Below are 14,988 nucleotides of genomic sequence, written 5' to 3'. Positions count from 1 at the left end.
CCCTCTGCTTCGCAGCAGCCTCGCGTGGGCCGGGGGCAGAGCCCAGCGAGGCGCTGGCACCCTGGGGCATGCGGAGCCTCACGGGCAGCGGGTCCTCGGTGCTGGGGGGGAACGACACCACACACCCCATTCCTGACCGGCCCCCATGTCCCCCTCTGGGGCTACCGGGCTGCTCTTACTCGGGGCTGGAGCAGCTGCCCCGTCCCTGCGGCCGGCTCGTCCCCTCGGGCCGGGGAGCGCGGCAGGACGCGCGGGCCCGGCCACGATGGGGGCTGCCGTGGGGCCGCAGCGGTCGCTCTCGTGTGAGTGTGTGTCACACCCGGCCCCCGGGACGCTGTACCGGCACGCGCTGCCCGCTGGGCTCTGTACATACTGTAAAAAGCAATCGTTTGAAAGCTGTTGGTTTCGGGTTTTGTTTTTTCTTCCCCCTCATCCCTATGTCCCCTCTCCGTGCCCTGTCAGGCGGGGCCCGGCCCGCTCTGCTCGAGGCCTCTGCGCTCGCCTTGGCCTTGGTCCCCTCCCCGGCCTCGCGCGGGACAGGGCCGCGTGGAGAGCAGCCTGGGGACCGGCCCCTCGCAGCCGCAGCGCCTTCCCAGGCACCTACCAAGGCCTCCTTAAGGCTGTTCCCACCTCCATCCTGGGCTGCTCCTGGGCAGCAGGCCGGGGCTCCAGCTCTGCCTCTCTTTGGGGAGGAGGAGGAGGAGGAGGAGGTCTCAGAGCTGAGGTGGCCGCAGGGGGCAGTGGGGGGAACTGGGTCCTGCAAGCCCAGAGGAGCAACCGGCACTGTGGCCTCAGCAGCTCCGTCCTTTAGGGGTTAGCGTCACCACGGGTTAAACCAAATAGGTTTGAAATTCACCCAATTTCCCCCCAATGCCCTGCCCACCATGTCCCCATGGGATCCCGACCCCAAACACGGGCCGAGCCCCGCGCCCGTCCCCAGGCGCCGCCGGCCCCGTGAGCGCGAGGCCTGTGGGACACCAAGCGTTGCTGTTCATAGCTCTTGTTTCCATTGGAGTTGCTGTGTTGGGTTTCATTTGAGTCTTCCTGAATCTTCCCCTTCTGTAAAGTGTACATTAATACCGAGTTCCTTGTTTTTTTTTTATATATATATATATATAAATATATATATATACAAACTGTACTCTTCTTGCCTTTGTACGTTTGGGCAAGGAGAGAGAATAAATCTTTTTAAGAGACAATCACAAACCTGCGAGGGTGGCGTTTTCTTCCTGTCGCTGCTCTCCCTCACGCCGCTCCTCCAGCCGCCCCCCAGCAGCTGCACCCCGCGCCCCGGCGCGGGGACAGCCCGGGCGCGCGCGCGGCCGCAGCCCGCTCCTCGTGGCTGGGATGCTTCTCCCGCCCGACCCCTCGGCGCCTGGGCTGCGGAGGCGTCCATGGATTTTTCCTCCGAGGAGCCGGTCGCCGCTCTCACGGGCACCTCTCCCTGACCTGCTGCTGGGGCCCTGCGCGGCTGTTTAAAGCCCTGGAAATGCAGTTAAAGGGATAAGCGGTTAAGGGTGGAAAGATCAGTGGCCGAGAGGGAACTGGAGTAATTAAGGTTTTAACAGGCACAAATTACGTGAGGGGACGGGCTGGGGCACAGAGCAGCTCCGGCCGTTGCGCTGGTGCCCCTGGCCCACATTGTCCCCCTGCAAGGCGGGGGCAGGTCCCTGCAGTGCCACCCACCTCTCCGAGAGCACCCGTGGGACCCCATCACCTCCCCTGCCCCCATCCTGATCCCAGCAGCTCCCACCGCCTGTGCTGGGGCCCCACAAAGCCGCTCCTGCCCAGCTGCGCAAGGCAGCCCGGGTGCTCTGAACCCTGCTGAGGACACTTGGGTGCACTCCCCGAGCTGAGGGTGCGATCCAGGGAAGTCCCTGCGCTTTGACACAGCGGGACGCCCACCACAGCAGCTGGTTGCTAGCAGAGGAGCACACGCACTTTATTCAGCAGCCCTGCCACTGAGCCCAGCGCGAGGCAGGAAAGGAGACCCCACGGCAGGACAAGAGCCCCAAGCCTGCGGAAGGGCCTGGGGAGGCCCCAGCAAACCCAGGGCAGGAGCCCTGCTGGTTCTCTCACCCCTCCACGGCGGGAATGCTAGAGGGACACGAGTGCTCTGTGACAAGGGAACACGGTGGGACGCTGCCACTTGCACTGCAAGGACGGAAGGGGCCTCGCTGCGGAGCCAGCCCCGGCACGGAGCCCCAGCGCGGCCCGGGCAGAGCCGCTCCCAGCGCTACAACTCGGCCTGCAGTTTTAGGCAGCTCCTCTTAGCCTAGTTCACAGCTTCGGCCCCAAAGGACAGAGGTGGCAGGAGCAGAAAACAAGCGTTAAAGCCCTCCTTGGCTGAGAATTGGACACTGGAGGGGGCTGAGCCACTCAGCCTGGGAGGCCGGGGCAGAACAGCCCCTTTGGCCCCGGGGCTGTGCACGTCCTCCTCATGTCCCTGCTCTGCGCCGCGTTCATTCTGCTGGAGGGAAAGAGGAGAGAGAGACACAAACTTCAAGCAGGATTTATTCACACAGACTCGGCCTCCCGGCCCCACCTCTCCCCGCAGATGGAACGCACCACGCGTGGCCTTTATGGACTGGCTCCTCGGCAGCTTTTAACCAACGCCTTGCCCGGAGAGCGGCACGAAGCACGCGAGGACAATGCCAGGCCAAGCAGCCAGGCCAGGAGGAGAGCTCACGACTGGTCCCTGGCACGCGGTTTGTAAACACGCGCTTCTCCGGGGCCTTCGCCGAAAGCCAGCCAGGTTACACGCAGACAAGAGCACGGCCTCACTCGCCAGCATTAGCAGGGGAGACGTGAGCTACAGCGAGCAACACCCCCATCCCATCCTATCCCTACAGTCCCCTCTGGGAGATCCCAGGGTCGGGAGAAGCTTCCCACAATCCGTACATGTGGCCTCTGTTCCCACTCCATGCCCCTGGCTTGGATACAACTGTCAGCTCTGTGGGATGAGATCCCTTTGGAAAGGCGCAGAGGAACAGAGAGGTGCGACAGCAGCCAAGGAGCTGCTCCTTACGGGGCCTCGGGAAGAGGCTGAACGGGAGAGATTTTTAGGCTCCATGGACCATCAAAACCATCCTAACTGCTTAGCCAGGACCGACCCCCACATGAAGGGGTCTTCCAGGGACACTCAGCTGCCCCTCTGCAAGTGGAGACCCATTGCAGCATGAAGGGAAGCCAAAAAAGGCTCCTTTCCTTTTAAAATGAGCAGCCCCAGCTGTGTGAAGTTCATCCAAATGCCCCTTTTATTGAATGCTGTGATAGTGCAGTGGTAACATGGAACAGAGTAAGACTGCTTCAACAAAAGCTGGAAGAGCAAGAAAGTTCTTTTAAAAAAGAGTAATAATAATAATAATAAACCAGTTATACAGCATCGGTTACCCCGGAGCAGAGACGCGCTGGGGCTTTGGTGTAGTGTTAAAAGTTAACTCGAGCACGTCTCCTCCGTGCGCCCAACGCCCCCAACATGCCTTGCACTTAAGAGTCTGAGTGAAAATTAAAAAAAAAAAAAGAAAAAGAAAAAGGTAGTCGGTCAGATGAGCGCACACCACACGCCAGGTGATGAGGGAAGAGCCAACACTGATGTAGAGAAGTCAAGGAGTTGATGCTGCGCCTACCGCTGCGCTTCCCGGCGCTGCCCCGCGCCCCTAGGCTACCACACCACACGCTGCACGGAAAGAGCTCCTATGCCAGTTCATAAACATCTTCCGTTTACTATTTGGTGATTACATGTGTGTATATATAGTTCTCTAGGCAACACATTTCAATGAGATAGTCAACTCGGAGGATACACAGGCCAATCTAACAATGAGAAATGCAGTTTCAGTCCGACAGAAGCTTGCTTTCCCCTTCCTCAGGGAAGGGGAGGTAACCCTCTCTGCCCTCCAAAGCATCTCCAGCTCCACCTGAAGTCCCCCGCGGCAGCTATTCTTCATCAGAGGAAGAGTTCTGATCCAGGGGGTACACCATGAACATCACGTCTGGTCGCGACGGGACAGAAGGGTGTCCAGGCCTCACGATTTCAAAGCCCAAGAAGCTGAATGTCTTCAGGAGCGGAGCTACCAAAGAGAAGGAAACCGTTACCATCGGGAACGTTGCTCTTTACCCTCAAAGTCATTAACCTCCAAGTACAAGGACATTAAACGTGCCTGTGAGCCAGCAGCATGTCCAGAACTTCCTGGACTGCCCAAAGAAACCATGTAACCCAACATTCCTCTAGACATCCCATCTCCTGCCTCACTCTTTGGGGTTGCTTCTAGGTGTCAAGGGGATTTTAACCTCTAAAGAGGATGAGATTGCTCCATGTTCATAATCCAGAAGCTCCAACTCATCCAACCAAGACAGGACCTGTTACACATTGACCGGATGCTCGGCCCCTCGTTGCTAAGTTGTCGCTCCTCTATGACCAACGTGAGTTTCTCTGGAACAATATCCAATCCTCACAGCACCCACCAACGCTCACGCTCAGAGCACTGAGGTGTCATGTGGATGAGCTCCTATTCACAAGTGCTTTTTCTCCATCCGAAGGCCATCCTCAATACCATAATGTGGGGTGTAACAAGGTGCAGTGCAACTTAGTTCCAAAAGCACTGCTCCAGCTGAGGACAAGACAGTGCTGCTCATGAAGCAGTAGAGGAAAATCAGAATTAAGGTTTGAGTTCCTCCCACCACGGCCATCACTTGATGACTGGCCTGCACACAGTAAAGTGACACCTCTGTAGCTTGGTACCTTGCCACAAATCTCCTCAAACTTCCATCCTCTAATCACTCATCCACCACATCTATCTTTAGTTACTAATGCAGCCCCCTTAAGCCACTGGCATTTATAGTCAGGATTACCTGTAAGTCTAGGAAGGGCAAAAGTGCTGGAGGATCTTTTTAAAGAAAGCAGATGAGCATCAGAGCAATGAGTTAGAACAGTTTAGTTCCCGGGTCGTCACCTCTCCCCGGTCTCCCCTTCCAAATCACACAAGCCTGATGCCAAAAGGATACGCTCACCCCTTACCTAAGGAATATTAATGGATTTCTGGCCAATTACCCAAGAACAGCTTTTCTCAGGGGAGATGAACTGCAGGACAGCAAAGTCCAGCTGGAGAAACTAAATATTCTCTTTCCCTTAGTCCCACGGGAACTATCCACATACAGATAAGTTGTGGATAATGTGGGTAAGTTATTTATGTGGATACGTTATTTCTTCTTTGGGGAACATTTTCTAATGTGTAAGGGGAAAAACGAATAGAAATTAGGCATGCCACACAATGAGTGCAATAGGACGCTTGCTGTGAAGCCCTGTCTTGAGTTTACCAGATGTTGGGACACGTTTAGTAGTGTCACTTTAGTTCAAGGGAGAAAAAACTCACAGTAGGAGCTCTCACCTCTGTCTTCTCTGCTTTTTCTGAAGCAAATAAAGACGTAGTTTACTTTCATTTTTTCTTCAGCAAATTCCAGCAGTGCTGATAGCCTGCCAAGGAGGAAGACAAAAGAACATCAGCTACAGGAAGTCCTGTCCTAAGGAAGCCCCTGGCCACTCTCAACCGTCGGGATGTTTAAGACAGAAAGATTCCTTGTTTACAGACACAAATCCCATCTTACAGAAACAATGGCTGCTGAAACAATGGGCTTCCTGCCTCGCGCTGCAGCGCTGCGGAACGGAGCTGTCCTGGCAGAGACGCGGAGCGCGGCCGCGTCCCCGGGCGCCCGCGTGCCGGCACGCACGGACACCCAGCCCGCGAGGCGGGCGCTTCTTGGTGCGCCTGGGCAGCTAAAGACCGCAGCTCTTTTGGGGCCAGGCTCCATCCCGCGGTCACACACACACCCTAAGGGCTCTGCGCGCTTTGTATCTTGTGAAACAGAGGGCTAGTGCGAGGCAGAAAAGAAAAACAGCACTGAAGGAGCGCGAGCACAGGCAGAGTGGCCTGGGGACACTGCACAGCTAAAAGCCACCCCACGAATCCAGGCTTCTGTGCCAGCAGGGGTGTTTCTGCCAGCCCTTCACAGCAGCAGAGCTGCCCCAGCCCCTGTGCGAGCGCCGGGCTCAGCTGCCCCTGCCACCCCTGCCCTTGTGGCATTTTTGCTGTGCGCCGCTACAGCCGCGACAAGCAGGACTTCAATCGAGATCTGATTAAACAGCAGTCAGCGAGACGGGCATGCACCGAGGGAGATTAAATTTGCAAGGATTTGGTTAATATGATAATGAACTATTTTAATTATAGCCTCTACTAGGCTGTTTTGCCCAGCTAAAAATAAGCTCATAATATACTTGAAGTCATGATGACATGGAGAGGGTAAATATCCTCCCGGGAGGATCTGCTCCTAGGAGAACAGGCATTGGGACAGCTAGGGGATTTGTGGGCTGACGGCAGAAAGCCTACAAAACGTTGATGGATTCGGAATCAAATGAGACAAGGGCGAGACAGCGGCAACACGGGCGCTCGCTGAAGGTTTCCAGGGAGATTTTGACATAATTGGCTTGTGTCATGTAACGCCATGAAGTTTATTTCAGCGTTCAGAAGGACCTCGGCGAGCTCTGCATCGAACTCTGCTGAAGCCACATCCATACGACCGTGTTCCCTGCCAGCAGGGATTTCTGGCAAGGCATTTGGCAGGAAGGAACTGCTCTGGAAGCTGCATTTACACAAACTTCTCTGAGCAGAGCTGTCTGGACAAAACACTATCGTCTTCTGCCAAGAGAGAAAAAGCAGGCTCTGGCACAGCCAAAAGCCCGCGTGGCGGTGGTCCAAGAGCAGATCCACCTACTGATGAGAAGGAGCACATCAATATAATGAGGCTTCCCCCTGAAAGAGAGGGGAAAAAATATATACTTGCCAAAGAGCTTTGCCAAACAGCCGGTAGAACAAAACCGGAGAAGGGCTTGTAGGTTCTGCACACCAAAGCATGCAAAGAATCGCCCCACTCATTCAGCACTTCTTCCTCATTAGCTTAAGAAAACAGTCTGGAAACAGCAGCCTGTCTTAAAGGATCATCTAAGGGAAAAAAGGTATATGGAGAAACAAGAGGAGGAGGAGGAGCTGTGGACACGGCTCTGAGATGCTGGACTTACCCTTCTTTGCTTCCATCGGCTAATAATCCATCCGGGATTTCCACAAAGAGGCTCTGATTAGAGAGCACCGCATCCCAGGAGGAGGTCTTCACCTCCGTGACCTTGTACTGGAAGTGGACAATATGAGGCTTCCCTTCGTGCACTGGGACATCTTGGTTAACAGTGATCTTCTCGTCCTGCATGTCGCGGAGAAGACAGGGAGAAAAGCAAAAACAAGACAAAACCAATTTTTTCTTTTTGGTGAATTAGGCTCTAGCATTTCAGTGCCCTTCAGCACCAGGTCACCTTAGGCCTGCAAGCCTGGGACCAAAAGATTTTACAGCAACCCGTTCAGAAATGTGAACCTTAAAATGGGCCTTAAAACGTGCATTTAATGTCCTTAAATGTATTAGGTACAAAACAGGTCAAAGAGTGTTTTTCCCACTGTGCTCTGAGCCTTATATATTTTTTTATAATAATCAAACAACATATTTAGGGTTCCCAGCTCCACTCAGGTAGGCTTGTAAACCAAACACACTTTTGTTTTGAAGCAAGTGTCCAAGCCAATTCTAAAAGCTGCCCTTCATTAAGGTTTATGAAGTGCCAGGAGCTGGGAGGAGTCAGGAGCACCATGCTGTCCCATTGCAGACCAAAAGGCATCAAGAGCCTGTGCCTGTGTGCACACGCAAAGAGATTTTCCAAGGCCTTTCCAATGGAAAGCCCTTGCTGAAAAGCTGGGATCAGCCTTGTGGCCTGAACTACAGTTCTTTGAGCTACTTGCATTTTCCAGAAGGCTTTGTCTTTATTCTGGCCTAACATAGGGAAAGAAAGAGTGACAAAGTAAAATCCTAACAGCTAGGGGAGTATAGTTAAAGAGATCCAAATGCAAACGAAAATGGTGTTAAAGTCTGAGAAGATCATTAAACTTTTCCTTTGCCCTTTCTTTGGCTCCAGGACACGCCGCAATGAGTAATGAACCCTCAGAGTGATTTTCAGTCATGTTTTTCCAGTCCAAGGGAATGCAATTTTGCACACTGACATGATATTAGACTTCTGGCTAGTGAAAGTCCATTCATTCACCACAAGTCTCAGCCACATCTTTGTGAAGCAGTTCATGAACTACCCTTCAAAGAAAACAACTGCAACCAGCAAGTTGGAACAGTATCTGCCGCCACTATAGCATGACCCATTCTGCTGCATTTCCCCTCCCTTTCCCCACACGCTCTTTCAGAGATGACCACAAATTGCTTTCCTCGATTTTACCACCAACTGCTACAGCAAATGTTTTGCCTCCTGATAGGAGGGAGGAAAACACACAGCACAGAATGCAGAATTGGCTGAAGCTGCACAGATTCGAGGGCTGCAACTAGGTCTTTTCCAGAGCCCACAAGCACAAACACCCTGTTCTGACACTGCCCTGACTAAAACGGCAGGCGCGTTGTTCCCCTCTGAGCCCTGCTTAGCCATTCGTCAAGGCGAGTTTGGTGGTTAAGCTCCATTCCTTCTCCTGGCAATTTTTGTAGACAATTGGCAGTGAAATAAGGAAATCCTGTTTGGGGGTGCCAAAAGCACCAATGAAAAAGACAGTCCTTAATATCCCATATGAACATAGCAACTGCAGGGGACACTAAGTTCATCCTGTCATAAAATGTTTCTCCTCACAACCGTAAGATATGGGTGCAAATACACTCTCATCAGTGGGGAGATGCTCCTCAGTATTGCTGCTCTCTGAAGCAGACAGTTGCTTTGAGGTGTTTTAAACTACTGAGGTACAAGCACCACTGAAAGACCAATGGTTCAGCCAAAACACTTCTAGGCTCTCAAGTCTGCATCCTGTATTTTAATTATCATCACATGTACTAAAATAAGCCCCTTTTGTCTTACCGGTGACAAGAAAGGAGCCATTAATTACTTTAATTGGAGAGAAAGTAACTCGTCGTGTAAACTGGGAACTAACTGGCTTGGTGGCTTGTGCACGTGAAGCTGTGTTTAAAGCCCACAAAGCTTAGCATAGCCTTGCTGAAAAAAAGAAAGGTTTACACTTCATTAGGATGAATACACTATGGGAAACAAGCTTATTCACCGAGTTTGACAGGAGTTCTCATGGCTGTGGCTGCTGTCGGGATTTATTACAGTTTTAGGCCAACTGCACTATGGCCCTTAGCTGCCACTGCTTGAGGAGAGGTTTAAAAAAAAAAAATAATCAGATTGTGGCCAATAAGGCCAGAACTGAGCCAGTGATAACAGTCGTGTCTGAGTGCGCAGAATATTAAAAACAAACCAACCAACCAAACCAAAAAAGAGGGGGGCTTATACACATCTCTTACTGGTGATTTTAGAGGACCCTTTCACATTTGTTTTAGGGTGCTGAGAAGGTCTCCATTTCAGAAGAGATCTTCCCCTCTCAAGCAAGAGCTCACAGATGTTTCTTTTCTTACACTTCACAAGAAGAAAAAACAGAGCTAGGAAGCCGGGAGGAGCAGGCTGGGATTGACACAGTGGAGGGGGAGGCAGACGCGCATCCGTGCGCAAGGACTGGCAGAAGGCTGAATCAAGAGGGGAAAAGCTTTCCATGTCTTCTAGCTCACCCCTCTGTCACCAACAGTTACAGGCTTCCAGAGGCTTTCGCATGCACCCAAAGCTAGCGAGGCTTTCACTTCCAAAAACCAACCCTAGCGCAATAGCCTTCTCTTCAAAAAACAGCATAACTGCCTGGATTAACAGAACCAGTTCTCCCAGTTCTTTGGGAATTAAGTTTACACTGCCTATCTTCGGCAGCTCGGTTTTTTTTTTTATTATTATTTCTGTTAAAATAGAGCGAGCGAGATCCTGAGAAGAGAAGCTGTTCCTGTGATTCAGCAGCCCAGAATTCTTTGGAACACGCTCAAAGCAAAATCCTATTTGTGCAACAAATGCTCGGTTTTAGTTCACCCCTGCACAGTCCCCCCCTGCCATGCTCTCGAGAGCCAGAAACACTCACCAGGCTCTTTTATTCATTTCTGCCTAAACCATCAGCTCTCCAGCCTCGGGCTCCATTTCTCTCAATATAAGCCTCAAGGACCTGCCTCCACGCTCAGTAACAATGCAGCGCACACAAGATTTTCCGATTGAGATTCCTCAAGTGTCCCGAGGAAGACAGTAGGGACGTCCCTACCCGTTGGCAGCGGCAGGAGGAAGGATGTTATGATCCACTGCAGCCAAGCGACTCTCGAACCCCGTGTAGGCAGGCGAGTGCTGGCAGGAGCCCGCAGGTGCGGCGCGTGCCAAGCTTGCTGGCCAGAGCACGTACTTCAGGTCAAAGCCCGGGCTGGCTGTGCAGCACCAGCTCTGACCACAGTTTCATTCCCAGTTCTGCAATAAAGTGCCCTCGACAAAGGGCTGTGCATTGAGTCTTGTATCACACGACAGAACAAGAGCCACAGGAAGCCCCAACTGCTTCGTTTATAATGTTGTAGGATACAAGGAGGGTGCTGCATGCTCTGGAGGAGGCGGGCTTATACACAGGGGTCATCTCTTGAGCTAGAACAGCTCATATAGTGGGAAAATACTTAAGTTTTTGGGTCTAGCCGTCTTTCCAGGTCATACTGAAACACGCTGTGTGAAAAGCCCCAGCTGGCTGTAACTGCAGCACCGCTAACCCGAGCTGCAGCCTCAAAGGGAGTCCCAGGCTCTCAGAGAAAGTCTCTGTAATCTCTGTCCAAGGTTAGGGCTTTAACTCCTTGCACCACAAACGCCCCAATGAAACAAGCTAGGTTTGTGAAGGGGCCAATTCTCTCACAGCCTCTGGTAGCGAACCAGGTCCTGTCAGCAATAAACTCCACATTCCTGCTCCTGGGATGCCTCTGCAGATGCCTCCTCCACAGGCAGCAGTCCCTGCCCGCGCACCCTGCCAGCAGCTCCTGTGCTAATGGAAGGGCACAGCATGAAGGCAGCTGCTTCCGAGCCTCCAAACCACAATTCTTTCCAGCAGTGTCTCCTCCACATCGAACCTGTTTCCTGCTCAGTCTTGTCCGGGGTGTATACGACGCTCCTTAGCTCTTGCAAGCTAGATTTTAAAGTCAGAGTCTCCTCTATTCCTCATTCCCTCCCATCCTAAAGGGATACAGTGGTAAGTGCTGAAGCCTGCCGTGAAGCTACTTCCATCTCTCCCTTGTCCAGCAAGGACAACCTGTGCTGTTTTGCTGTCCCTCGAAAGATGCAGCGCAGTAGCACTAAGATGATGTAATGATTTTTTTTTTTTTTTTAATCCTGCAAGTGTTAAGAGGCTACACAGAGCAGAGAAATTGGCATTTATATAACCGCATATTGTAATCACAAGGTAAAGCAGGTTAGGTACAGGCTAAAAATTCACTGAGCTGGCCCTGAAGAAAACTCTGAGAGCAGGAAAAAGCAGTATCGGACAAGAACTGCAGGAGGAGACTTTCATAACTGTGACCTGAAAAGGCCTGCATCTTTTTATCATTTAAAGTCTGGATGCCTCCCACAGCATAATTAAAAATCAAGTCTAACACCTATGACAACATTTCTGTCTCAACAGGCAAATTTGCAAGCTTCTCAATAGATTTAAGCTACCTCCTCTGCAGACCTTTGAGAAACAGTCTCTTGTTCCCCCACAGACAGATGATCTTTAGACAAAAAGTCAAATTTCCCCATCAATTACTTTGGAATAGCTTGTGTTTATCCCCACCGGACTGTAAAAGGAAGCAAATATGGCTGTAAGGAAGCAAATATGGCTGTAGTACACCCACAGGTGATGACTCTAGGTATTAAAATTGTTCTCACCTTATATATCAGAGCTGAAAGAGAAGGATCCCTGCTACCCCCTCGCCCACCGGGGATCTTCGACAGTGGGTGAGGGGCATCAGGAGCACCACAGAGGCCCGGGAACAATGTGCCTGCAGCACTGCAGCTGGGGACAGTTACTCAAAGGTAAAATACTACTGCAAGAAAAAGAGAGAGAGCACAAGGTTACATTAGCAGGCTCACGTTTCTGATGCTACAACTCCAAAGCATTTGTCTTCCCGCTCCTTCTGGCCACCAAGCTTTGCAGCACCTGGAAAAAACACTTGGAGCCCAAGCGCCGTTGTGTCAAAAATCGATTGTGTTTTGTTTGAAACAGAGGGCTTTGTAGGGGAGAATTAATAGAGTGCTGAGCAACCCCATGCTAATAAGGGACACCTGGAGGGCTGCCAGCACAGATGGCTGGAAACGCATGACCAGATGAGCACGCATTTTCTATAGACAAATATCTACAAATAGATCAACAGGATCCAGAGGGAGGAGGTTTAAGTTTCACGTTTTCAAAATGAGGAGGAGCCAAAAGGGCTGGTCACATCCGAACTGACATTTTCCCAGGCAAACGAAACAGCGGACACCATCCTTCAGCCCTAGCCCGCATCTCGCGAGTTCACTCCACAGACTTTGCCCCAACATCTACTTTTAAGGACTTTACACAAGAAAACAACAAGTATGTCCCTAGTAGCTTGGTAGTTTGCTTAGATCTCATGGGTTATTACTTTACTTCCAGAGCACTGCTTCTTTTATCAGCCCCACAAAACCACTTCACTGCAGGACAGTGTAGCAGCAGCATTCCCCTAACAAACCTGCAAAAGCAAGGCAAAGAAAACAGCCTTTTTTTTTTGCCCCCATGGCTGCTATTGCAGTTACACACCAGTGCAAAGCTGAGTAAGCACCAATTATTCCAGAAGGAAAAATCAAGGGGAATGCGAGGTTTATTCATAAGCAGAGTGAGGGAGGAACAAGACTATAAGGGACAGCCTCCACGGAAGTCCCCACAACTTACTGTCTGCCTGAAACCTTTTCAGGCATGTTGTCTCCAAGACGAAGGTTCGCGCTCCAGTCCTCCCCCTTTTTCTGCCCCCTCCACGAGCTACACAGCCTTAAGTCTCAAAAAATTAAGCACTGAGTCACACTATCCGAATCATTTGAACCTCCTCTTCCAGTATGCTGGAACATGGTCTGCAAATGAACCACCGAAATGTTTACCTCGCCAAAAAAATACCCTTTGACGCAATTAAAACCCAGGCGGGCCACTTAAATACTATGATCTTGGCTTGCACGGCAATGAACTCTCTGTGCAAAGCACAATAGCCTTCCTCCACGTTCTTCCTCCTCCAGGTTGACCCGATGTTCTTCAGCAGGCTCTGCTCGTAGGAAACACTGCCTTAAACACAGTAGGAGAGGCCAGGAGGCAGCGGCACCGAAGGCATCACGGGCAGACGCCCTGGGTTTCGTGTTAATACAGTCCTTCCTCCCGCCGGCCGGGGTATCAATGGGCCAGTGTGCGTTGGGCAGCGGCGAGAGGATGACAAAGCACTTTGCTGTGCAGGTCCCCACCCCCAGAAAGCTGTTGGCAGCTTTGTGATTCCCTGCCCTCCTCCCTCGTCCCCCCCCCAGGCAACAATGTGCTATTGATAGCGCTCTCCAACTTGTGGCCGAGGCAGCAAGCTGGATAATGAAGTGTAGTTGTGGGGAAAAAAAAAAAAAAAAAAAAAAAAAAAAAGAGTAGTTTTCATGCAAAGCAGATCAAGGCGCTTCCCGGTTTTCCTTCCTCTGGCACATGCAGAAGTCAAAACACAAGAGCCCTTCAACCACAAGCTCGAGCTCGACCCTGGCTGCAGCGCCGGGGCTCTGCCGCTCTCCCAGCCTGCCCAGACTCGTACAGAACCTCTGCTCTCCCACAGAACGGCACTGTCAGACGCCCAGGGGGACTGAACCAGCGCCCTGGGCTTCCGCAGGGGAAGCACCATCGGGCAACACAAAAAAGGCAAATCGGAAAGGCTTTTGCTTCCTCCAGTACACACTGGCAGCAGGACTAGAGAGAACTTCATCCAAGTCCAGCTCCCAACCATCCCTTGCCGTGCATGGGAGTGGTCACCGCTCTGAGCTGGGAGATCCAGCGATTCCTTAAATTTAGGGCTGTGTTCCCGTCTGCTCCGGCTTCTACCCTCTTCCCAGGTGCTGCTTCCCTTCGGCTGGGCAGCTCCGCTGAAAACAAAATGAGCTGAAATCCCCTAAGGGATCCTTTAGCTAAAGGATTTCCCAAGCACAAACGTCTTGTCCAGCTCCGGCTGGTGCAACTTCCCCCTGCAAAACTCTGACATCTCCAGCTCCGTCTCCTGCCCCAAGAAAGGGCCAAGTCAGCAGTTCTGAGCTTGATCCAGCCACTTTCCAGGATACCTACAGGTGCTGCACACTTGGAGCTCCAGGGCTGCTTATAATCCCTAACTTCGGGTTCGGAAAGCTAGAGTTTTCCTCACACTTCTCTGAACACTCAAGGTAGGCAGACCTACAAGCTCCCCAAGATTATTTTTTCCCTTTTCTTCTTTCTTTTCTCCTCCTTTTTCAAACAGGCTCTGGAGAAGCAGCTGAACACAGCACAGAAGAAGCTACTACACAGCAAGCCAGGCAAGAAGGTCTTGACGAGAGGAGTAACCGGGATGCTGTAACCCACGGGGCACAGCTCAGCTCATGTCTCTGCTCCGGACACCGTGGCCAAGAAATGAGGCCCTCGGACACCCATTTTCAGGGCTCTTATCTACACGCATCAAGAGCGGCTCGGGAACCGAGGCTTTTGGAGCGCGCGAACGCGGAAGGCGCAGAGGAGAGATAATCTGCTCAGTCGCGGGGGGAGGGACAAAAACAAAAACACTGCTGGGAAATAGCAGGGAGCAAGTCCACGGCTGCTGGAAGCCAACCTGCCAGCAAAAGAAATAACGGGGTCTTTTCCTCACGGACGCTTGGGAGCCGCTTTCCTGCCAAGGGCTGGGAAACCCGCCTGGCGCCGAGTGCTGGGGAGCGAAAGGGGCTCCGATCCCGGCGAGGCGGCTCCCCACACACCAAAGAAGCCCCCTCAGCACCTAACGCGGACGGGGGCCGCGCTGGGGGACACCGCGGTAACGGGCGTTGCTCTGGCC

At 52.1% G+C, this 14,988-nt stretch overlaps 1 protein-coding gene across 1 annotated transcript in view; it reads right to left on the bottom strand.

The window, feature by feature from the left end:
* Positions 1–3,529: 3,529 nt before the first annotated feature.
* OAZ2 (ornithine decarboxylase antizyme 2) overlaps positions 3,530–14,988 on the bottom strand; it is an 18,290-nt gene continuing 6,831 nt past the window's right edge. The window contains 6 exon segments of the mRNA XM_026043955.1: positions 3,530–4,070; positions 5,388–5,473; positions 7,073–7,248; positions 11,834–11,914; positions 11,916–12,047; positions 13,114–13,235. Of these exon segments, the coding sequence (XP_025899740.1) occupies positions 3,937–4,070; positions 5,388–5,473; positions 7,073–7,248; positions 11,834–11,914; positions 11,916–12,047; positions 13,114–13,235 (731 nt within the window). The 3' untranslated portion in view covers positions 3,530–3,936.

The sequence above is a fragment of the Nothoprocta perdicaria genome, unplaced genomic scaffold (genome assembly GCF_003342845.1).
Source record: "Nothoprocta perdicaria isolate Ctin4 unplaced genomic scaffold, notPer1 scaffold_342, whole genome shotgun sequence".
NCBI lineage: Eukaryota > Metazoa > Chordata > Aves > Tinamiformes > Tinamidae > Nothoprocta > Nothoprocta perdicaria.
Note: the sequence above shows the minus strand (reverse complement) of the source record. Positions and strands in the feature narration are given on the sequence as shown.